Source organism: Corythoichthys intestinalis, chromosome 2, assembly GCF_030265065.1.
Source record: "Corythoichthys intestinalis isolate RoL2023-P3 chromosome 2, ASM3026506v1, whole genome shotgun sequence".
Lineage (NCBI taxonomy): Eukaryota > Metazoa > Chordata > Actinopteri > Syngnathiformes > Syngnathidae > Corythoichthys > Corythoichthys intestinalis.
The window spans coordinates 59,724,587-59,750,015 of NC_080396.1; the positions used below are offsets into that span (position 1 = coordinate 59,724,587).

The following is a 25,429-nucleotide window of genomic DNA, read 5'->3' on the forward strand; positions in this document are numbered from 1 at the left end:
TGTTTTTTTAATATATATATATATATATCTGAAAGTATACTATTTTCATTTGACTTCAACCAGGAGTGACACAAGAGCCAATAAAAATTTGTTTAATGTCTGACCGCTTGTGTTGCCTCATGATTCACGAAAAATATGCTTTGCTTTAGAATTTTAATGCATCCCAGGCTTTAATGCATCGCGATGCATTGCCGAATTGAACTGAATCGAATCGTGACCCTCTGAATCGAATCGATTCGAATCGTGAGGGCAGTGCCGATGCACACCTCTAATAGCTGTTATAATTAATTGAAGGTTGACATTTTTTTGTATTAAAAAACACTTTCTTTGTATTAGTCGAATGAAATATGCGAATTTTTTTAGATTGGGATTTTCAGTTTTTCTTGACCTTTTTGCCAAAATCATCAATATTAAAACAATACAAGGCTTGAACTACTTCAGTTGTGTTTAATAAATCTAAAATATATGAAGTTCAAATGTTTGTCAGTACATTACAGAAAATAATGAACTTTATAACAATATGCTAATTTCTTGAGAAAGACCTGTATAGTGCGTCTCAAGCGGCCCAAGAGCTGCGCATGGCCATACCATAATGAATCATGGCAAGTTACCAGGCGGTTTCACGTTTATCACACCGCCTCAATGTGCCCCATTTTGGCCATTAAAGTCCAAAATTAAGATTGGTGTGAAAACAAGTATTTCACACTGGGTTTCTGGCCCAACTCTGGCAGCCAAACTACGGGAGGTCGTCAGGGCCATAATTAATCATGCGTTTAAAAAATTGATGGCACCAAAGAGGATTTGCATTAACAGTTATTAACACTTTAACTGACAGCACAAGTTAATTGTATTAGTTTTTTAATCCAGCAAACATACGAGTGTGCTGCACAGTATTGCCCCTAAATATTGCTCTAATTGGTGACATTTATTTTCATCATTATTAATTTGTGAGGGGTAGTGGCTTATGATCCAAAAATTATGATGATTGTTAAATGTGTCCATCATATTGTAAAAAATGTATTGAATGTAATGGAATCAAATCAAATCCTGGCTGGCTCTGTAATATCGACAAATATTGTATCGTTTTACAAATAATCGATATTGCATCGTCATAAAAATTGGGATTTACACCTGAAATTATCTACTTTATACTTTATGAGGATTCCAAACATACATAAAACTAGCAATATGCAAACATGTAGTATGTATCACTGGTGGTATGATAATGGAAGATTTCAATGGAGAAATATTCCACTGGCATGAAGGATGTACAACATACAGTATGTTAAGTGTGGAGTAGAAAAAAAATAATAAATTTAAGTCAAGGACAATTAAAATGCAACTACTTTGCAATAATTCCCCTGTGGATTTAGTAGTTCCGAAGTAAGCATACTATAGCCAACGGCTTGCTGAGGTCATCATTTGATCCTGCAGCTGTCCCACTTCTTTTTGGTCAAATGTGGATTATAATTGATAGATTAATAATTGGTCCGAACTGGAAGGACGTATTGTAATTGCTTTTAATGGTATATGGCAGAAAACATTCAAGTGATTTGAAGTTCCGCTCTGACACAAATTTCAAAATTGTCCTATATGCATGTGTGATACATCATTGGAAAGCTTAAAGGGTATTACATCACCTGGGGAAATGCTAATTTTCCATCATTTATCCATAAACGCATGCCTTTTGGATTCATATCATGCCACTTCGTGTAATTACACACATCGCAACACCAAGAAAATGATAGAAATTTGGATCGATTGTGAAGCTAAGAGGACCCGCCCCCGAGAACCCGGAAATCTAGCGTATTGTGTGCGTGATGTCACTTCAAGGAAACAACCGGCTCAGTGCTTAGTACTGAATGGCGGCGATGATGGCGGACAATTTTGTTTCTAGTTGCAGCGACGAATCCAACGTAACGAACGTTCTTCTAATGGTAACGAGGAAAGTTATGAACCTTTCTTTGGTGTTTTGGGTTATCAATTTGAGCCCAAACGAAAGCCAATGCAGCCTAATGAAAGGATCATTGAGGGGAGCAATCACAATGATGAAACACCAGCAAGAGATCGTGTGGGAAACACCGAAAGGTTTGTTTTGCATTTCTTTTTGTGAAACTGATACACCGTGACCGCAAAATAATGTATAGAATAATTTATTTAATTATATTTAAGTAATTTATTGTGCTATCATAGGTTTTCGCTCTGCCAACAGACACAAATATGAATGGGATTAGAGGATTTGTTCTATATATTTTACGAGCGATAATTTATACATGTGTCCAGTCCTATATCCAATGCGTGATATGTTTTTTTATTATAAAAGCAGTCACTCTGGCCATTTCCCTCCTTTGCTTTGCCTGGGGTTTTGGGGTGGTCTCATCAGAGCTAGTCATCGTCCTCTTTCTCGATATCTCGGGACATGTAGGTGGCTGCGCGTGTATGGTGGGCACCGCATCTGCTTTCAGCAGCAATGTCTTGGCAAAACCTGATTTCATTTGTCCATAGTTCGAATAGCTTTCAGGTGTAAAATGCGCACCACACAAAACCGTGCTGGAGGCAAGGTCTGCAAAATTAGCCCTCTTAGCGCGGACGAACTTTACTCATTGTCTGCGTAGTCAAGCTATTTTTCTCGCTTTCGGGAACTCATGGGTACTACATTGCGACAAATGGCTATTTGTACACCACAACGATAGGTTTGAACCATTTTTGCGATTTTTTTTAATAAAGCACGAACGCAACTCTCTTGTCGATAAACAACGATTGCACCTGCCTCGACCTTTTGTTTCCTTGCTGTGATGTCAAAGCCCCATTCGGTTGTTTCCGGAATACTTTCGGAAATGTTTGTAATTTTCTATCTATTTTCGGTAATTACTCATGAATGTTATTTATTTTTTGTTAACTTCATTAATATTTGTTATCTTGCCACATAAAGGTTCTATTGATATCTCACAGCCCCTTAGTATTATAATACCCTTTAAAATCTCAATTTTCTGGGGGATGAAAAATTTTGAACAGGAGGCATTTAATTTTTTTTTTTTTTTTAAACAGCGAAACCCTAACAGGAGGTGAGAGCATGAGAGAGCAGAATTAAAGAGGCCACAATTTTAATGAGATATTATCGTGTTCTTAACCCTTTTCGATCCCAAAACTCCATGTAGCATGTATCAGCGAGTGTCAAGACTCAGCTGTGAATGGCCACAGCGATTTTGGGGGTATTTTATGGATGAAACATGGTAATATAACAAGGGTCGCGATACAGAAATCGCAGACATCAAGGAGTGGTCGAGATTTTCTTTTTCATATATTTACCCTTTTAAACGTTATTTTTCAATTTTTCTTTGTTTGGATCGATTATTTATCATCTAACATATCGGTGAAAATGCAACAGTAACAAAAAAAAAATACAATTAAGCGATAGTTATTAGGTAGATATCCATGACTTATTTTCAGACGCCAATTTTTTCATTGTGATGTAATTTGTTTATTTTTTGAAGTCTTTTTTTTTAAACTAAATATTAGACATTAATGATTCTAGGCTAAAATGACAGATTTTTCTAATAATAAATGTAATTACTTACCTTCTTTTTACAGCTAGGTTGAAACAGAATCGGTTGCGCAACGTCTGTAAACAGGGGTTTCCAGGGTAAAACGGACAAATTAAAAATAGTTTGGGGTTTAATGCACCATGAATCTGCTATGGCAGCATATAGACATATTGTTCTATCAAACACAACAGTTCTTTTGGCTTAAAATACAGCAGTTTATTTTAAAGAGGGGTGCAAATGCAGAAACTGCTTTTTCAGCTTTGTTTGTTTTCCGCCATATACTCTAGGATGCTTGTTGGTCACACGATTAAGCAGAGTGTAAACAATATCCATTTTTGTTAGATACATAATGCTCTCTGCCTGTATTGCTACCAAAAATAAGTAAGGCTGTATTTAATTTGGACCTTTTTGGTTTGCCAACAAGATGTGCAATATAATCCATGGGGATGACTTCTTAATTTTTTATGAGACTGATATGAAACAAATGACAGCCTGGCCCAGTTTTGTGCTAATTAGTAGCTGGTCATGAGAACGAAAGCACCACCTGTTCACACAACTCCCATCAGTTCAACTTGTGTCCATCAAAATGTCGGTGGCCTACTTTTGTTGTAGTTTACACACCGACCCCTTCTTGGCTTTTCTGTCTGCACTTGAACTATCCATAAGCCAATTTGGAAAATGCGTAGCTATGAAGGGATGACTACAAATAGCATGACAAGCAGATGGATCAATTATTAATCATTAAAAATATTTTCAGTAACTTCGGTTTTCTATGTTGACATTCTCTTGCCTTGCTCAGAAGCAGAATTATTTGTAGACCTTTATCTTACATCTTCAGACTCTTTTGACTTTCTGTCTTTTGCCATTTGTATGTCGTTTGCTTAGACAATCTCGCAGTGACATTATCTTTTTAATCTGCTCGCGTTTACTGAAATTCCTTTGGCAGATAGCCTTTTTATGTACATTATGAAATAGTTCTGATTCAGTTAATGTTTTGTTCCGATGCTAACATAATGCAAGCTACACCATAAGAAACACTTGAACCATGTTCTGTAAATGTTGTAAAATCATTAACTTTCAGGGTGTCCAATGTGCACGTCTTAATTACAAAGGTTGTGTCTAATAACTCTCACTACCTGACTGCTACGCCACAAAGAAGACGTGATCTCAAACAGCAGTCAATTGGGTAGCTCTGGCAACTAATTTGAATGGACTATCTTATAGATGTTTGATGCAGACAAACAGTGGAGGACTTGTGTCCATCCCAGCATCCCTGGCCACTTCCTGTCCCGCAGCATTGGAAATGGGCCAGTGTGACAGAGGCCACTCATCTCTACTCAATCCACCCTCTGTGGTAACGCTATCACCTTGGTTCCCATCGTTCTGTGTGGCTTTCGTGACAGGAAAAGGCGTGTTTAGCACAAAGAAAGATGCCTCTGTGTCATTTTGCGGCAGTGCAGCTGGACATGCTTGGTCGGGACGACAATATGTTTGCGCACAAGGCTGCGCATCCTCTGACACTGTCCCTCTATTACGTTGTCTATGCTCACAAGTGGTAATCAAATATGCCAAACAATTAAAAAACAACTAAGGTTTATCTTGGCATGTCATCAGCAGTTTAGTTGCGGATTAACTACCCACCTATAAACATTGGAAATTCATTTGGTCTACATACATGCTTATCACCCATTTGTCCATTTTCTGTATGATTTATCTTAGGCTCCAGCTCTCTGTAGCAGTGACTATCTCAGATGACTTTGTGGGAAAGTCGGACTACAGCCCTGTCTAGTTGTCAGTCAATCACAGTGCATGAATATTGGCCTGGAAAATTAAAGAGATCTTCTGAATTACATCAGATTTGTTTTTCCAAATCCCTAAATCTTTTTGGCTACATGTATTCAAAGTTTTTGCTTTCAAATTCCCAGCAGCTTGTTTTGCATGGTCAAGTCACCCTACTCGATACAATGACATTAAAGCTCAGCTTGTCATTCTATCCGCTATGTTAATTTGAATATTCAAATGGAAACCTGCTAAAACAAAAGAACACCTGAAATAAAGATAAGATAAAGAAAATCCTTTATGTAAATGACGATGCACATCATGTACAGAGTACATGTTTTCAAAAAATTTGAATGCGGTTCTTGGTGTTCTTTCTCACCAGAACAAACGGTACTAATTAGTAAGTCTTTAGAGTCATTGATACACTTATATTTTCTTCTTGTACAAATATATACAGTATCTAGGGGCTTTTTAAAAATGTTTTTAGCATTACAGGTATGTAAAGCAACAGGCACCACATCGTGTCTTTCCTGTGTTTATATTCATGTCTTCTACAATTCAAAAGATGAACCAACCATTCAATTCTGGTCTGATAATACATGATGTGCAACAAATCAGTTGGAGACCTTAACTCTTGTTCTTGCATCATTCTCTTTGGGATTGCATTTGAGGTGACTAACGAAAACGCTCTACTCACGGTGGGTCAACGAGCTCCATACCTGCACTCTGCGCATTCCTGCCGTGGGGCGTACGAGCAAGCGTTGAGTTTAAACTCGCCTTGGCATTCCTGACTGATGACTGTGCTTTGTGTCACTGCTGCACCATACTGGGGAATGTCACAGCACATGCTCACCTGGCTCACATATCTGAACATGTTTGCTGGTTAGGTTGACTGATGCTATATGCCTTGATCCAGCATGTTTGGACCCCCACCCACTGCACATACAGTATACAGTGCGCATACCGGAGCTGAAAGAATTAACACCGGAAGATTTTTCAGTTTCTGAGGCATTTCTTTAAAACGAAATAATCCCGAAAATGTATGAATGAATAGAATTGCATGGTTGAAGATAACCACAGTGTACTCCACTGGGCTGCATACAGGGGTTGGACAAAATAATGGAGACACCTTAAAACAGGGGTCTCCAAACCGGTCCTCGAGGGCCGCTGTGGGTCCTGGTTTTTGTTCCTACCGATCAAGAACAGACCTTTTAACCAATGTGGTTTCTACTAAAACAAGCAGCACCTGACTGCAATCAAGTGATTACACTTATAACACACCAGATTGGTGAAAAGGTGTGGTCTTGTTTTGTTGGAGTGAAATCCTACACCCACTGCGGCCCTATGTGGAATAGTTTGGAGACCACTGCCTTAAAAAATCAACAAAAACTAATTTAATATGGTGTAGGTAGGCCTGTCGCGATAACAAATTTTAGTGTGCGATAATTTATCTCATAAATTATTGCGATATGCGATATTATTGCCCCCCCCCCCCCTAATTTTTTAAAAAACCAATTTACAATAACACAGTGAGAATACAGTATATATTAATAGATCAAGTACACCCATTTAAAAGCGATATACATTTACTCTTAAATCAAAAATACTTTTTAAGAAATCACAACTAAAAACAATAGATCAAGCCTCTTACGTAAAAGACAACAATATTAATACCACACAGAAACACTGAATAAATTAAATGTGTTTTTCAAGAAAAATAAATAAAATTGCACTTAATAACTTCAGCATTTAGGCAAATGAAAACTTTTTCCCTCATAGCTTCTGCTATGGTTTTCTATACAGATGCAACGATACAGTTAAGTCACGGTTCGGTACGATTTTCGATACGGGGGACATGATTTTCGATTCGATTCAATACATTTGATGCTCAGAAAAGAAAATTACAATTGTATTTTTTTTTTTTTTTTTTTTTTTTTGTCATATATAAACAGTACACATTTTTAAAAGAAAAAGTTACCTTCATATTTTAATAATTATAATGATTTATCTTTGTATAGAGAAGACACTTGGTGCTACAGAAAAGAGTAAATACATTTTTCCCACTCTAAACTGCTTCTCAGTCTTTTGCCATTATCATTTTTCAATGTTGCGCTAGTCCATTGCTATCCTAACTTTGTGCTGCTTACTAAATGTATGTTCTTTGATGTGTGCCATTGTTTGCTTGGTTCAGATTAGCTTTCTATGTTGTGTCATAATCTGACGGTGAAAGCTGATGCTGATTCAACATAAATCTGTTATTATCGTGGCCTATTGAATATTGTTTCAGAATGTAATATAATTACAATAAATTATATACCAGTAGAATACATTAAACAGTCAACAAAAACAAAATATGTCAATGTTGTTTACAATTTATGGTTTTATATTTTTTAATGTAATTCATGCCCCTGTCAGTGCTTCAGCCTCCTCAAGTTTGGCTCACACGTCTGGGATCTCCTGACGACACAGGCATTCAAGATCTTGGAAGGGCAGTTACTTGAAAATTTACAGCTACACCTGGAAAATAAAATTGTTTTGTCATTTATCTTGCAAAATAAAATCAATACCATAAATCATTTTTAGCCATATTTGGGCTAGCTTTACCATATTTAGATGGGTAGGAGCTGTCCCATAACGTAATATCCAGTTTCAGCAATGTGAAGAGCATGGAAAATATAACATTCTCTCTAATAGAAAAGTCACGATGCTGGACATAGGCTTCTTGAAGTATTGAGATGTCAATTAACTTCATCACAACGTCTGCTGTGTTAAGTAAATCGTCGTCATCTTACGCCTCACATTCAAACATGCAGGGACTAATTGTAGCTCATCTTTCCTGGGAGCATTTGCCATCGATAGTGTCACAAAAGAGCGATCCTGAATGGTTACCTTTGGTGGAAATATCACTGATATCGTTGTTGCTGCTATGCTTGCTGTGGATAGTCTTCTGTTGTGTCGGGGAATTTACGTCACACTTCCGGGTTTGGGAAGGGACCGTTATCGGAGTGCAAAAAAAACTAAAAAATGCAAATTATCCTTGCAATTACGCGTTAATAATGACATGGTCATTTTGATGAACTCATCCAAAGTTTATATTTATAAAATTACACGCAAATCGGAAAAGCTCTTCAGCTGCCCTTTAATCAAAATTTGCACAAGTCTCATTTTATTTGGAAAAATAATAACAAACATTTTTCCCCCCTTTGTGTCTGACATGTTTCCGACCAAACAGCTTACTGAACAGTAATCAATTGTTTGTGCACTTTCTGCACTGTTCCTTGGATTTCAAAATCAACAAATATCTTTTTTTTTTTTTTTTTTTTTTTTAAATGGCCTGGATATGTACTTACTGAGCCTCTAACCTACAAAAATTTCATGTATGACATACTCGGATTAAAAAGGGTGGGTGGGGGGTGGGATGAGATAAATCCATGAATTTGCAGTTGGTGCCAGCAGTGTTTGTTGTTTGCAAGTGGGCAGAAAATTCTTCAGTGGGCTTTAAGACAGCTGTTGTTTCACGAGCTCTGTAATGTCATATGATTCGAAGGTTAGCTTCGTGACGATGACCACAAAGGTGGATATACGTCTCTTTAAAAAAAAAAAAAAATCCACCCGCATGTCTGTGATCCTATGTTGGAGCCTCAAACATTGCTGGCTCCTGAGAGGCTGGAATGACAGGAATGTTTGTGTTCTGGCTATTGACAGAAGCATCATAGTAAATGTAATCTTTGAAGGTAATCTCACCTTCGTTCACTTTCCAGAAACTTATTCCTAATTACACTGTTACGTGGGTCTGCCATCATTTATCTGTGCAGTGTATCCATTTGTAGAATGCTCGGAATTGCCTCCATGGCAACGGTAGGGGTATGTGTGTGTGCTTGGGGCTGTAAATATTGACTTCCCCTCCTGCCCATCCCATTGTCCGTTCATGACGATGGAGTGGCAGTGTCATGCTTTTGATTGGGTCTCATGATCCTTTTTCCACTCACTAGCCCAGGAGTTTCAGTTCCTGGTAACAAAAGTTCCTGGTAGTAAGAGATACCTGACTTTGCGCTGCGTTGTTTGCATCGCAACCGCACCTAATGGTAAATGGTGTTATACTTGTATAGCGCCTTTCCACGTTTTAAGGCCCCCAAAGCACTTTACACTGTGTCCTCACCTACCTACTGGTGACGCAGCACCAGGAGCAACGTGCGGTTCAGTTAAGGACTACACTACTGAGCCATGCCATCCCAACATACTAATACTGTAGATGTACTATGTTCACTTTGTTGTTCATTACAGACGCTTGCTGGATCTTAAAAATCATTTTGGGCAACAAAGTTGGCACAGAATATGATGCAATCATGGTCTAAAAGTTGTCCAGAATTTCCCTTTCCGGCACTATGGTCGGGCTTCTGCCTTAAAGCATGTCATCTGCTGTCCCAGTGAAATCGTGGTTGACCATTTCAATTTTCCTGATTGAATCCACAGTCCTATCCAATTGACAACATAAAGAATCACACACAACGGCGTTTGAAGACATTTTCGAGGTTTGATACAAAGATTTTTAATCTTATGGCGTCAAGGATTTATAGTGGATTTTTTTTCACAAGGACGTTCTTCATATTTCTAACATCATTTACCCCAGGACATGAAGCACTGACCCAGTAAAATGATAACTGAAATAATATTAGCAAACTTCTGCTTTTGATTTATTGCAAAGAAATACAATTGCATCAGGAAAATCTTTATATTAAACTACCATAATTCATATATTCTGATTCCCTAAAAATAAACAACATGTCAACAAAGCACATGAATTACTGTAACCATGAACATCGGAACCAAACAAATTAATCTTCGTCTCATCAGACCATAGGACATGGTTCCAGTAATCCATGTGCTTTGTTGACATGTCTTCAGCAAACTGTTTGCGGGCTTTCTTGTGTACCGTCTTCAGAAGAGGCCTCCCCCTGGGGTGTCAGCCATGCACACCAATTTGATGTAGAATGCGGCGTATTGTCTGAGCAATAACAGGCTGACCCCCCCACCCCCACCCCCCACCTCGTCAATCTCTCCAGCAATGCTGACAGCACTCCTGTAATGAGTCACATGACATTTTGGAGGGAAAATTACAAGCAGTACTCAATTTGAACATTTAGGGATGTACGTTTTTTCATAGGGGTGTACTCACTTTTGTTGCCAGGGGTTTAGATATTAATGGCTATATTTTAGGGAAAAATAAATAAATTCCTTTTTATAAGCTGCACACAGACGACTTTTCACTGTGTCAAAGTGACATTTTGTTAGCGTTGTCCCATGAAAAGATATACTTAAATATCTGCAGAAATGTGAGGGGTGTACTCACTTTTGTGATACACTGTATGTGCTTACTTCTTACTGATCTGAAGAAATTTTGTATAAAAAGTGCTGAGAACAATCTTTACGGAGGCGGGCCACACTGTTGATTGCTATTACTTGCCTAGCAGGTATGTTTATCACATGAGAAAAACATCCTATTTGTGGTCCGAGTCCATCTGTGTTACGTACTGAATTGACAATATTTGCAGCATTATCTATAGTCACTGGTATGGATTGATTTGGCCTGCTTAACTTCCATTCAGTCATTGTGGGTTTTAATTCATCGATGTAGTATGTGGACTACGCGTCCCATGATCACTCTGGGCTCATGCAGCCGATGGCATGGGATCTAACGTAGCACACCTAGGTTGCTATTTGATGATGTCTAGTGTGTGCGCGCGAGTGTTGTCGGGCATTAAAAAAAGTTAACAAACGCCACAGAAGTCACATCTACTCATTACTGTACAACACTAGCATTTGACAATCAATTTTCGTAAACAGGACAAGTTTGAAGTACAGCGCTCTTAATTTGCCACTCATTGTTCATCATGTAGCCGTGAGTTAGCGCTCTGTGACCCACGGTCTTAACCTGTCTTTTGTCAAAGCAAGGTTATTCGTAGCAGCCAAGTCAACAACAATATAGGCAGAGTTTGTTATATAGTACGTATCCGTAAAGACAGTCTTTGTTAAATACTGTATGTACGAGTGGGGATAGCATATCAGCTCACTCATAATGCTGCCAAACAACGGATCTGTACGATATAGAAGTCAACAAGCCGCCTCCTTACGTATCTATCTTCCCTTACGAGCAGTGATTCTTGTGCGCCACAGCTCCCACCATTCATGCAGTTTGGGAGAGGAGTGGAGGAGGGGGTGTGCTAGCGGCAGATTGTTTTTTTTCAAGGCAAAGCTACGTCGGACATTTTAGCGAGAGAGACGACACAAATAAATTCAGAAAATACATTTTGGGAGCTTTTCATTTGGATCGAATGTTTTTGCGTATTGAATCGAAGAAGGCGTATTGAACGGTTCAATATAAAACCGAGTATTCTCGCATCCTCACCGCTCTGCCCCACAGCTCTGGAACGCTTTAACTCATGACATACGTAACTTCTCGCACACTCTTCAACTTCAAATCCAGACTCAAAACTCACCTTTTTAAATTATCATACCCAGCTTGACCTCTGTTCTACTCCGTTCTATGTCTTTTTTAATTTTCTGTCAGATGATTTTGCTTTTGATCTGTGAATTTGCTGACTTTTATTTGTTCTTCTTGTACAGTGACCTTGGTTGTTATCGAAATTTTAAAAAGCATTATCTTTGGTTTAAATTGTAAATTAGTTTTATTTACATTGGTAAGATTTACTTTGAATGAAGTCAATTACTTTGACTTTGACTACAATTGCTACAAAATCTAAATGGTGTTGAGTTTCCTACAATGGTGGCGGCAACAGTGTGAAAAAGAAACCCTGATGGTACAGTTTATCAATCTGACAAGACAGATTAGTGAGTTGGAAATTAGGACACATAAATGAACTTGGACTCTTGATGGTTTGCATTCATTTTTGTTGTAACTTGATCGAGAGAGTTTCTCAAAGTGAACAGACTGGTCTATCCAGTCTTGTCATTGCAAAGACAGTGTTTGTTTGCAGGCCCTGCCGGAATATCATTGCAGGGTTTGGCCAGTATGCTTAGGAAAAAATGGCAATGGTAAGGACGCGAACATGAGCATTTGGATCATGTGGCAATTGCCGGTGGTGCCCCAGGAAGCCCCACCACCCCCCTCTTAGTAGTGTTGTAATTACATGGAAGGTATTAAGATGAAGGAATGCATGCAGTGCTCTGACATGAGGATCACATGCACAGACTTCCTAATCTGTGAACCCCATGACTTGGCCAGCCCTCTGTAAAGCACTTTACAGATAAGTACAAAAAAAGGACCAGATGTGTCTCCTCTTGATGCAGTCATCCAAAAGCAAATGTGATCTCAGTTTACGTTTTCACCAGAAGAACACACTGGCAAACTGGTCTGTTGCTTCCACTTTACCTACTCTGCCTATTTTGTGCGTTTATGTAAATAAACACAATGAGACCAGACTGTTATCTTCACTTCAACTGCCGCTTCAGTCAATATAGGAAATGCATTTGTTTGGAAGACTTGTGAGAATGATACTTCCATAATAGATCATCTATCCCTGAACATCCATTTATGGGGAGAACACAGACAGGAGAACTTGATGTGACGCTTGATGTCTTTATAATATTAGTGTAAAGATTCAAAAATATATTATGAAATCATTAACTGTAGACATTAATGACAGTAGTGGCAAAAAAAAAAACTTTGCCTTTTTGTCAGGTTTTGAACAATTCCTTACCACTTGTTGCTGTAAAATTAATTGGTACATGTTTAGCACTGACTTTTAAACAAAAGAAAAAGCAAAACGTGTACACACTGTTAAACCTGTTTAGCTGATACTGAACTGGGCTCTAATGTAATGCCTATGATGTGAAGTAAGGCTCCAACAACTAATCGATTAAATCCATTAATAAATTACATACCAAAGAATTTTATCATCGATTTTTGCCAGCAGCTATGAGCAGTCCCGTTTGGGTCCTCGTTTGTGTGTAATGTGAGGCTGCACGCGCGCAACAGTGATTAGCGCAAGAAAGAGTTCACTGCTTTACTCAGGTTGGGATGCTGAATAAATAATACAGTGGTACCTCGACATACGATCGCGTCGACACACGATCTTTTTTACATCCAACGTAAAATTTGACTCGCCATTTGCTTCTACATCAGACGAAATGCTCGAAATACGACGATTTATGCCAGCGCCGCAGTTTGTTTTCCCGCAAGACGGACGCACGGCAGATTTTCTTGTGAGAGAAATCAAAGGGTTCCAAGAATGTTAGTACAGGTGGTGAAAAAATGAAAAAGGGTGAGGCTCACCATTGAAATGAAGATGGAAATTATTGAAAAATATAAGCGTGGTGGGTGCGTCCATGAACTACCTCGACAATACGGCCGTAGAATGTCTACGATCTCAACAGTCCTCCTCCGACCTCCGTTCGCCAGTCTTTATAAGTTACGATGACAATTATTGTAACATCGCCAAAAAAGTTGCCAGCTTCGTCAGGTTTTCAATCATTTATTTCAGAACTTGTGCAACACAACATGCCTACTGTCCGCTGCAGCTGAACATGAAAAGTGAAAGTAAAAAGTCCTCTCACTATGTCACGGCAGCCACACGGTGCGTTCAGGTACACCACGCAAAACACATCCGCCGCATTAGAACCCGATTCGTTACATTATTACAAGTATTATTAGTATTAGGGTTGGACATCAAGCATCGATGGGGCCCGGTTCTAACACTCCAATAGTCCCGGAACCGATCGGATTTATAAATTTCGATGCCCTGACAGCCGAGCGGAAAAAAATTGCTGCCGAAAACCACGAAGAAGAGTGCGTGTTTTTGCACTGCAACTTCATTGCAACCATGGACACAGTGTGAGTTTTTTTTTTTTTTTTGGTAAAGTTGAACCAGTCAGCTCAGTGCAACATTTGCAACACAACTATATCATGCAAGCGTCGCTGCACGACCAGAATGATTAAACACCTCCGGCTTGTGTGCCGAGTAGCATAGCTGAGTGCCGCGCCGGTCCTCTAACAAGTCAGAAAGGTAAGTAAAACAATAAATTACGTCCGTCTTCTACTGTTCCCGCGATCCAACCCCGGAATAAGCAGTAGATGATGGATGGATGGATGGATGGATGGATGGATGGATGGATGGATGGATGGATGGATGGATGGATGGATGGATGGCTGGATGGATGGATGGATGGATGGAAAATAGTACGAGTATAAGTTGTATAATTACGTCGGGCTATGGTCAATAACATGTATATAGAACTAAATGCGAAATGTCAGAGTCGTTTGCGTTAGCACATGTATAGAGGGTTAGATACGAAATGACAGACTCTCTGGCGTTAGCAAACAGCCTCCATCTTAAAGTACACGCCTCCGTTAAAATCAGCAGTATTAAAAGATCTTCAAATTATAATCAATAGAAGATTTTGTACTAATGCTTCGACGTAGCTCCCTGCTAAGGTACATGTATGGCAAAAGAATATGTGTAAATGTTTTCTCCGTGAGCTTTTGAAAAACAAATATCTTTGTAAAAGTGCACTCCCGTGGAAAGAAACTTCATCACATTCAAGTTCAGAGACTTATTTATATACAAGTTAAAAATAGCGCTGTGAGAAGTTCATATAGTTCGTAATTTATTACGTAACATATTAATTGTATTAATAACAAATACTAATAAATAATAAAATAATAATAATAAATAATAATTAATTTTGATCTCATATAATTTTTAAAAATCATCCAGAAGTTAAGACATTGATATAAACTAATATAACTTTAACTCATTTGCTCCCAGAAAAGTATAAATATGTTCTATTTTTAAACCCTTCATTGTCCCAAAAACGTATTTATACGTCTTTTGCGTTTTTTTTTTTTTTTTTTTTTTTTTTTTTAACAAGACGAATCTATAGCTTGCGATCTATCTGAGAAACAAAAAACAAGGCTCGAAACCCATTTTAAAGCAATAAAACTGGCACTGGAGGGCAGTAGCGCATTTTGTAAAGACCCGCAACCCGATTCAACAGCAATGAAAGGCCGGGCAGCACGGTCGGAGCGCTGGCGGCAGTATGCCAGGCGACGGACGACCGAACAAAACAACCGAGAGGACGCCTCAAATGCCAAGCGCTGGACGACGGAGCATATGACTGAGACCACCGTGCAGCGGGCTCACCAAGCAGACCCCTCAGAGATTCAAAAATAATCTATCTTTGTGAGACAGACAACGATGGGGAAAAGTTTACACGGCAGTCGCGGCGACAACAGGCGTCATCTCTCAGTAGTCATGTGTAAACAAATTGTTACTTTGCTATCAAAAACTCTATTTGTCTTGTTGATTATGATATCTTGTAAAAGGAAAACATTATTCATATGTTTGGGATGTAACTAATGCAAAAAATAGCTGTGTTAAAGTCAAAGTTATGTTTGAAATGTATGCGTTTACAAAAAGCTCATTTTCTCCGTTTTTTCATCAGAAATTGGAAAATTGCTCAAACTAAGCTATTTTCTAATACTGATTTCTAAAGAATGGACAAAGATATTAACTTACTTTTTTCTGCTGAAAGAAGAGAGTCTAATCTTTTTTTTTGGTGGGTTCCATGTTTATATAGCAATAGAAAAGAATTTTCTGTGGGCCTTGCAAAATCAGTCAAAATCCAGAAAAACGGTCAGGAGCGAAGCGCCTTGCTCTGGTGAAAATGGCTGGGAGTGAATGAGTTAAACTTCAATTTTTTTTACATGTTTCTTTACCCTGCCTCTTAAAAGAATCGGAATCGAGAATCATTCAGAACCGGAATTGAAACTTTTTATTCATAATTTGTTTTGCTCTGTGTAATTTCCATTTGCAATAAGTACCTGCACTATTTATTATGGATTTAGTGTAGGTTTTCGGGCTGTGTAATGAGTTAATGGAATTATAATGTATTCTTGTGGGAAAATCCTGCTCGACATGCGATCATTTCGACTTACAAACAAGGTCCTGGAAAGAACTAACTTCGTATACATACCACTGTATGACAAAGTGTCGATAGTCACATTTTCTTTTGTGTTGTTACATCCAGTGTGCCTCCATCAGAGAAGAGTAAATCAAGCTAATTGTATTGTTTGTATTCTGTGTTGATGAGACGTTACTACTTAGCACGGAGCGCTATACTGTATGCTAGTTAGCGATTATGCTAATCATTGTCTTAAGTGTCAGTTTCTCTTGTGTTTCTGAGAAGAATATCAGCACTTGAATTATTGTTGGATGGTAAAGTTGTCTCATTTCTTATAAAGCAACCACAAACATAATCCCATTCATATAACAGCTTAGAGTCTCCTTTCAACACACACTCCCATTCAAAGTGTAAATTGTCATACAAGAGTGTGCTTTGAAATTGGAATTGGATTGTATTTATGAACAACTGTTTGATAAAGAAAACTAATTCATTACAGTCTGCCTCCTCCTTATTAGATTTTGTTGTTTAGTTTGATTAAAGAAAATGAGTTATTGACACAATTTATCAGCGCTTTGCCCACAAGAAAAACAATGTCAATCAGCAGCACTTTTTATTTGTAAATTTGAATAAGCAGGACTTTTTTCTGATTTGTGTCCAATTTGTGTGCATTGTTACTTACAACATGTCTAAAACAACTTCCACTTAAATTGTGAAGGTAATTGAAAAAAGTGTTATTAATCCAATTAATCGTTTAATTAAATACTAGATTAATTGATTATAAAAATAATGGTTAGTTGCAGCCCTAATGTGAAGTCCAATTTATATTTTTCCATCCATCTTACTCGAATTTTGACGTTTATGTGTCTCAATCTATGTTGAGGGTACCCGCATCACTGGATATTAAAGGAAGGAAGACTATTGTGATTTTCATTCAACATACAAGCCTGAACTCGCCTCTTCATGTGTTTCACCATCTGTCAGTCTGAGTTGAAGTTGTTTCATCCTCACAGCAGGGAATGTCTTCTCATCAAGTCTGCACGCACAAAAAAAAAAAAAAAAACATCTGAAGCAAGTTTGACTAATTCTGATGCCCAGATAGATGAAAAGAATCTTTCCAAATAAAGAAAGGACCCTGTCAAATTCAAAACCCAGATCAAACAAATATGAACTGCCGATAGGGGTGGTGAGTTTTGATCATATCAGGATCGTAACCTTCCTCGTATTCTAATGACTTTATTACGTTTATTTTATTATAGAGGTTGATTATCCTGTTCAATCACTTACAGAAAGATCACTGTTTATATTCAAATAAAGCCTTGAAGACTCCAAGGATTTGGAGTTCTTTCCCAGATATTATGCATAATTAAGCGAACCCTTTTTTAAGCAAGCAGCTGTAGATCCACAAGGATTTTCATGCAACCCAGCCTCTATCCATTGTGGTCCAAAATGTGGCTTGTGTTAGTAGCTATCATGAGTATTGTGCACAGGAGAGAGGAGGATGTGCAAGATCAATGCACAGCAGCAGGATAAAGAACCTGGAAAATCTCAATTTCACCAACAGTACAAAAGGTAAAAAAGAAAAGTCAATTGCCTAAACAATTAGAGGTTTGTTCACCAAATTGTAGGGAATGTGATCAAATTCAATTGTAAATAGTTATATTTGTTATTGTGTTTTATTTTTGTAGCACTACTTTATTTAGACAAGGAATCCCCAGCATGGTGACTTCATGCATCAGGTAACTTCCGAAAGGAGAAAAAAAAAAAAAGCTCACCAGTACTGGGACACTGTGATTTGAAGATGTAAATATTTATTCATTTATTTTAATATGGAGCACGATATACCAAATATTCCATATTTTGTACTGATGATAAATACATTAACAGCTCCTTTTTTTTTTTTTTTTTTTTTTCATTTTAACCAACAATTGGTTTTTCGTGTGGAGCAGACGTTAAAAACAAATAATAAGACTGGGAACAACCATTTTTGGTTGTTGTAGCTCTGACAGCTTTTTGTGACAATGTTTGGGTACAGAATCCAAACCTGATCATATAACGTCAAATTATTTAACTATAGGATCTGGTTTTTTTTTTTATGTTTAATATAAAATATGAAAAGCACTGTGCTTACATATGTGCTTGTTTTAAATATTTTTAATATATTTTGAAAAACAATGAATTGTGAAAGAAATTGCCCTTTTAATTAACACTATTATTTAAAAAAAAAAATATGGCTGGTTGTAAGTAGGTAAGCTGCAGAGAAAATTTTGATGTGATTTGAATTCTGCACCCAAAAATTAGATATGAAAAGCTGAGACCTAAAAAAAAAAAAAAAAAAAAGTTTTTTTTTTTTTTTTTTTTTCCTCAAATCGTTGCCCAATGTTATAATGCAAAAACTGCCCACTTAATGTTTGCACATGTGTGAGTAAATGAAACATTTACTTGTACTGTTTCAAATTTTAAGAGAAAAATGCTATCATTTGGGAGCAGCCACGTGATACACGATGTGATATTTAGCATGGCAACGAATGGTGAAACGATAGTTATGTTAATCCAAGATTCACTTAGGAAGAGAGTGGACAGAAGACTGTGGTTGATATTACATAAAGTAACATACCGGTACACAACATCAAAGATATTGTGGTTATTTTTGAATAAACAGAAATTAAAGAATCAAAATCTATTAATACTTATTCAAATACCCATTTGACACACTTGGTGCCTCCCTCAGGTGGTATAACCATTGGAAGGGGGACCCATTTTCCTTTTTCGAGCTGTGTCTGGTCGGGCTCTATGGGTGCAGGCCACCTGGTGCTGGCCATCTAGCCCAACCTCCCAGCCCTGCTTTAGAGGGCGGATCTACTGTAGGTAGCCAGTGTCTGAGCAACTGAAAACACTTTACAATATGAATCCTTGACATATTGAGTTGAAAGCCATGCTTTTCTTTATTTTTTTTTTATTTTTATTTTTTTATTTTTTTTGTCTCTCACCTAGTACCTTTTAGCCATAAGTGACTCCACCAGGGGCATACAGACCCAAACACTTAGCTCATAGGTTCATTAGGACACACAAACTATCCACATGGTGGCAAGGTGATTGATTTGGACAAGGATGGATAAATATTTTAAATTATGCCTTTTAAAATTTACCATAAATCGACCTTTAGTACTTTTTCTGTTAGGGTAACACCTTGGATTGTCACATAATTCCCTTTACTATTTTGTCGTATAAATATTAGGCACCTCAGACTAATCAAGTATGAGCTCTTCTTGAATGAAGTAGGCATCACGAATGAAAGCAATGCTTAGTGTATTTGGCAGGCTGAGCATCTTGGCGCTTCCTATCAGCCTCGCTGACCCCTGTCTCACTTGTCACAAAAGCTCCCAAATCAGCCTTCTCTGAAAATTAGCCTTTCATAGCACACCCCCTGTGGCTATATCTGTCCACCATAACAGTGCTTTGGCTTAGTGTAATCATATTCCCACACTAAGCTGTGATTACAGCTTCTTCATGGGTGCTATATAAAGCATAGCGTGAATAAAAATATACTCTGATTCAAAATCGACCATTGATCTTTATTATTACTATATTAACCTTTAATGCATTGCATTTTTTTTGTTCACCAGCAATATCTGTCAGCCTTGACTAAAAAAAAAATATGAAACTGAACTAATACGAATGCATCTAATTTTAATCATAACTAACCTTCACTGCACTAGGTCACATTGTTGTTTTTATTATTCTTTTCCTGCAATGTAATAAATGATTCAATCCATTACTGAATTTGAGTAACTGGCTATGTTTACATGCAAGCAATATTTGGGTAGGGTCTATATCTCCGTCAAAGCTAACCGAGTAGAAACACAGACAAAGAGCTTTTTCCGTTGAATATTCTTGTGAATAAATGCTTAAATCCCTGAATTCTTGATAAATATGAACTTGAAACAATCTTGATTTTTGGTTAAAAGCAAAAAAAAATGTGCAGGTAGCAATTATTTTACGTCAATATTGCGAACTATGAGGCTTGTCAGTAAGGAAATTAGTGGCCACTATACAGTGTATCACAAAAGTACACCCCTCGCATTTCTACAGATATTTAAGTATCTTTTCATGGGACAACACTGACAAAATGACACTTTGACACAATGAAAAGTAGTCTGTGTGCAGCTTATATAATAGAGTTAATTTATTGTCCCCTCAAAATAACTCAAAATACTAGTATAGCCATTAATATCTAAACCCCTGGCAACAAAAGTGAGTACACTGCATGGGAACTACATACATCTCTAAATGTTCAAATTGAGTACTGCTTGTCATTTTCCCTCCAAAATGTCATGTGACTTGTTACAGGAGTGCTGTCAGCATTGCTGCAGAGATTGAAGTGGTGTGTGTGGGGGGGGTCATTCCCACCACCATGCTTGACTGTAGGCATGACACACTTATCTTTATACTCCTCACCTGGTCGCCGCCACACATGCTTGAGACCATCGGAACCAAACAAATTAATCTTCGTCTCATCAGACCATAGGACATGGTTCCAGTAATCCATGTGCTTTGTTGACATGTCTTCAGCAAACTGTTTGCGGGCTGTCTTCTGTACCGTCTTCAGAAGAGGCTTCCTCCTGGGATGACAGCCATGCACACCAATTTGATGTAGAGTACGGCGTATGGTCTGTGCACTAACAGGCTGTCCCCCCACCTCTTCAATCTCTGCAGCAATGCTGACAGCACTCCTGTAAAGAGTCACATGACATTTCAGTGGGAAAATGACAAGCAGTACTCAATTTGGACATTTAGGGATGTACGTAGTTCCCGTGCGGTGTACTCACTTCTGTTGCCAGGAGTTTAGATATTAATGGCTATATTTTGAGGGGAAAATAAATTAACTCTACTATATAAGCTGCACACAAACTACTTTTCATTGTGTCAAAGTAAATATCTGCAGAAATGCGAGGAGTGTACTCACTTTTGTGATACACTGTATGTAAACAAAGAGCTTTTTCCGTTGAAAATTCTTGTGAATAAATGCCTAAATCCCTGAATTCTTTATAGATATGGACATAAAACAGTCTCGATTCTTGGTGGAAAGCAAGTATTTATTTTACGTAAATATTGTGAAGTATAATGCTAATGCTGTAGCAGCTAATTCCTCCCATTGATTTTTTTTCACGTTTCAAAATGCATGCATGTACGCAAACTATAATAATTACCTTGAATCCTCGAACAAATCACTCCTGAGACAATCCTTCCTGTTTGTATTCAGCTTGCAAAGTTTTTCAACCTAAATCCGGCATTTGATCGCTGCATGTGACCGACTGCTAATAAATGAAGCGGAGTGTTGGACAGCCCCCTTCAGGAAGGTGTGACGCAGTGAATGAGGAATGTGTTATGTCAATACATTATGAAGTCTATGAGTTTGATTTTAAAAAGTAGAATATGAGCGTATTTGGGTTTTTGAAAGTGTTTACATGACAATCATGAACAGGTCACTGCTAATAACACTAATTTTGAAAGGGATATTTGCTGCATGGAAATGTTGCAGCTCATCCTGCAATGGCCAACTCTGGTTCTTGTGCCAAAAGCACGAAAATATAGAATTGCTTTATATGTGTGTCAATAAGTTTAGTGCGTGTCTGAGCGTATGCGCGCATGGGCACAGCGCACACACAGCAAAAAGTGAGGAGAAGCAGCTGCTATTTGGTATGCAGCCAATGTCCAATGCACTCTGAGCCTCTTGGGAATTTTTCCAAGGTTTTTGAAAATGAGTCACATTTGAAAGACACACTAGATACATTGCATATTTCTACGCATTGATGATGTACAAGGATTTGTTTTCAATTTCAACTGGAGGTCGCAATCTATAAGTCTTTGAATTTATATTGTTTCAAATGAGCTAATTTTTTCAAGGCATGATAGCAAAGCTTAAGTATGATCCAAGGTGCTTACAATGTGGTAATGTGATATGAACTGTTTGGTGAAGAACATTTCAGTCTTAACCGGTTAGTTTTTGCAGCTGTTAAATCGTTAATTCATTTTTACACTTGGCGTAACCTTGTCACTCATTCATTCATTCATTCATTTTCTATGCCGCTTTTCCTCACGAGGGTCGCGGAGGTGCTGGAGCCTATCCCAGCTAACTACGGGCAGTAGGCAGGGGACACCCTGAACTGGTTGCCAGCCAATCGCAGCTTGTCACTCCTCAATTCAATAATAATGTATGCTAAAACTGCGTTTATCTTTTTATGTCTGTTAAGAGGGCCTCTAGTTAATAATAGTAATAGAAAATGTGGATCCCAGGATCTGACCAGATGAGAAAACGTGATGTAGACCATTTTAGAACCTCCTGTTAAAGAGTGGCTTGCAATGTTTTCAGTGATCACCTTTTCTAACCTAACCACCTGTCCTTCTCTGTACTTCTGTGTCTACCAGGACTCATAATGGGGACATCCAAAAGTAAGCCCAAAGATACGGGTCCACGCACCGTCAGCCTCGATGCCAACCTCAGTTCTGGAGGCTCCGGTGGTCTACACCACAACTCTGCTCAACAGTCCTTAACTCCAAGTCGTAGCGCCACTGTGGAGGGAGGCCTTAGTGGCAACCATTCTGTGAGTAATAAGGCCGAACTGGCCCTGTTTGGCGGTGTGGACAGTGGTAGCCTCAACTCCTCTTCGAGTAGAATCACACTAGCAGGTGAGATGTTTTTGCTCAAAACATCAGTATTATTATTTTAGCTGTTTATCATCTGTACACAATCCATTTTGTGTAAAGCTTGAAACAACATTTTTCGCGATGAACAGAAAGGGAAAAACATTCCAGAAAACCTTTTTTTTCATCATATGATATTAACTGCACAGGTGATAATATTAGTAATATTTTTAACATTCTGATACTCTCATAGTAAAGCTACAGTATAACAAGGTTCCAGGCAGCTCCAAAAATTTTACATAGTGAAAGTGAAAGTACAGTAAAACAAAATGTCTCATCTACTCGCAAATTTGCAGCCTTTAAATTAGCTGTGTTTTGGTTGGCATAAGCTTTTACAAGTAAAAACATCCCACATAAAAAAATACTGCACCAAACTCCACTCGTTTTTACAGCGCACTGCCCAGATTTTTGCTTTACATCTGAATCACAACATACATCAAGCTAGATGCACTGGTTTTCAGTAGATTGAGAAAAAAAAGGCAAGTCAAACCGAGCATAAAACAAATCTGGCACCCTGGAAAGGTTGCAACGTCACTCGAGGTGAATAGCATAACGCAGCAGCTGCGGTGGCATCTCATTGTCATCACTTACTTTGATAGGCATACTGTACATCAGTCAGTGAAAATGTTTCAATCTTTAAATCATAGCTAAAAACGCCATTGTTTACTTCAGCGTACATATATCTGTTCAAGTACGCAATAATTGACTTGTGCTTTTTATCCATGTATTTGTGTCTTTACTTCAATCGTTTTTGTTATTACCGTATTTTTTCGCGCTATAAGGAGCACGTAAAAGCATTCAATTTCCTCAAAAGCAGAAAAGCCTTATAATCCGATGCACCTAATATTCTGTATAGACCCTACCCACGTGACGTCACAACTCCGCCCTCCTGACTGGTGCCGCCCAATTGTCCGTCAACACATCGTGTTTACCTGTTACGGCTACGTACATTCCTCCTATTTACGGCGTGTTTTTCTGCTCATTAACATTAATAATCAAAATGGTGAAGGCGTGTGTGGCGGTCGGTTGCAATAACAGAGAAGATAGACGGAGAGACTTGAAGTTCTACCGGATTCCGAGAGACCCGGAGAGGAGAGAGCGAGATGGGCTGCTGCAATTCGACGAAAAAACTGGGATCCAAACGATTACCACAGATTATGTAGTAGTCATTTTATATCTGTTAAGATGCATTTAATATATATTTAGAGGGTTTTGGGCTGACAACCACAATTAAGATCATTGCTAGGCTAATCGCCGACAACATACACGTATGTATGTAGTGAGAGTGCTATCGCTAAACCATATAAACATTAAAAGCCCTAGCTCCATTGACAAATGACATGAAATACATTAGACTTGACAGTGGATGTTAGCAAGAACAAAAGATTTTAAATTGAAAATTTCGTAACTCACCTTTCCAAGCACAAGATAGATTCCTGCCGAATTTTCGTGGACGAGGACCTGTTTCACCCAACCAGCAACGAAGTATTTATAAGCCTCCAAGCTCTTAAAGTTTTTCAAACTTTCGTGAGAATAGGCTGATTTTGTGTGGACAAGATAGTTGTAAATATCAGGGTAGCTAGCAGATGTCAGGCATATACGGCGAAGACAGCGGGTTGAAAAACATCGATTTAGGCATCAAATATGGATCTGGCGAATGGATAAACTGAAGCTTTTCCACATAACGCCTTTTATGCAACGCATCCAGTGAGTTTACTGCATCCGAAAGCACCGGGTCTTCCATGAAATGCATTATAAATTGCTCGATCAATTGAGACCATTGATAATACAGACGCAAAATGACGGACAAGGGGGCGGAACAATAAAGCGATCACGTGATTTTGTGACGTCGGTGGGTAGGGTCTATAGCTCATTATTGGTTAATCATGACATGAAGTTCCCTTGAGTACAGCACCATCTAGTGGATGTATAACGCAACCCCAACCTCTACTACTACTACTGCGCCTCAAAATGCAGTGCGCCCTATAAATGAAAAATGTTTTAAAATAGGCCATTAATTGATGATGCGCCTTACAGTGCAGAAAATACAATAACTGTGTCTTCCGACTTTTTGGATAATTGTGCCTTGCCCTGCCTTAAATTGACATGCAATTTGCATTTTAAAAAAAATCTTATAGGCAGCGAGTGACTCTTTATCCATCTCGACTGTCATGTTACCTTTCAAGCTGATCAAGTTCGCATGCTCCTCTCACCTCTCGTTTGAACTGTAAAGTGTTGTCTATGAATATTAGTTTTGCATCTTTAGGATCATTCTACAGGTCTACTGCCTAACATTTGTATTAATAATCCCTGCATCACACTCATAAAAGTTTCCTCTCCAAACAGGAGGTGTAACAACCTTTGTGGCATTGTATGACTACGAGTCTCGAACAGCTTCTGATCTGTCATTCAGAAAGGGGGAACGCCTGCAGATAGTCAACAACACGTAAGGACTATTGATAATTAAAAAAGAAGTTGCT

At 38.2% G+C, this 25,429-nt stretch overlaps 1 protein-coding gene across 4 annotated transcripts in view; it reads left to right on the forward strand.

The window, feature by feature from the left end:
- src (v-src avian sarcoma (Schmidt-Ruppin A-2) viral oncogene homolog) overlaps positions 1-25,429 on the forward strand; it is a 56,093-nt gene that overhangs the window by 11,302 nt on the left and 19,362 nt on the right. For all 4 annotated transcript variants that reach the window (XM_057823288.1, XM_057823302.1, XM_057823296.1 and 1 more), the window contains exons 2-3: positions 22,674-22,934; positions 25,296-25,395. In XM_057823288.1, the coding sequence (XP_057679271.1) occupies positions 22,682-22,934; positions 25,296-25,395 (353 nt within the window). In that variant the 5' untranslated portion in view covers positions 22,674-22,681. The remainder of the gene's footprint in view (positions 1-22,673; positions 22,935-25,295; positions 25,396-25,429) is intronic.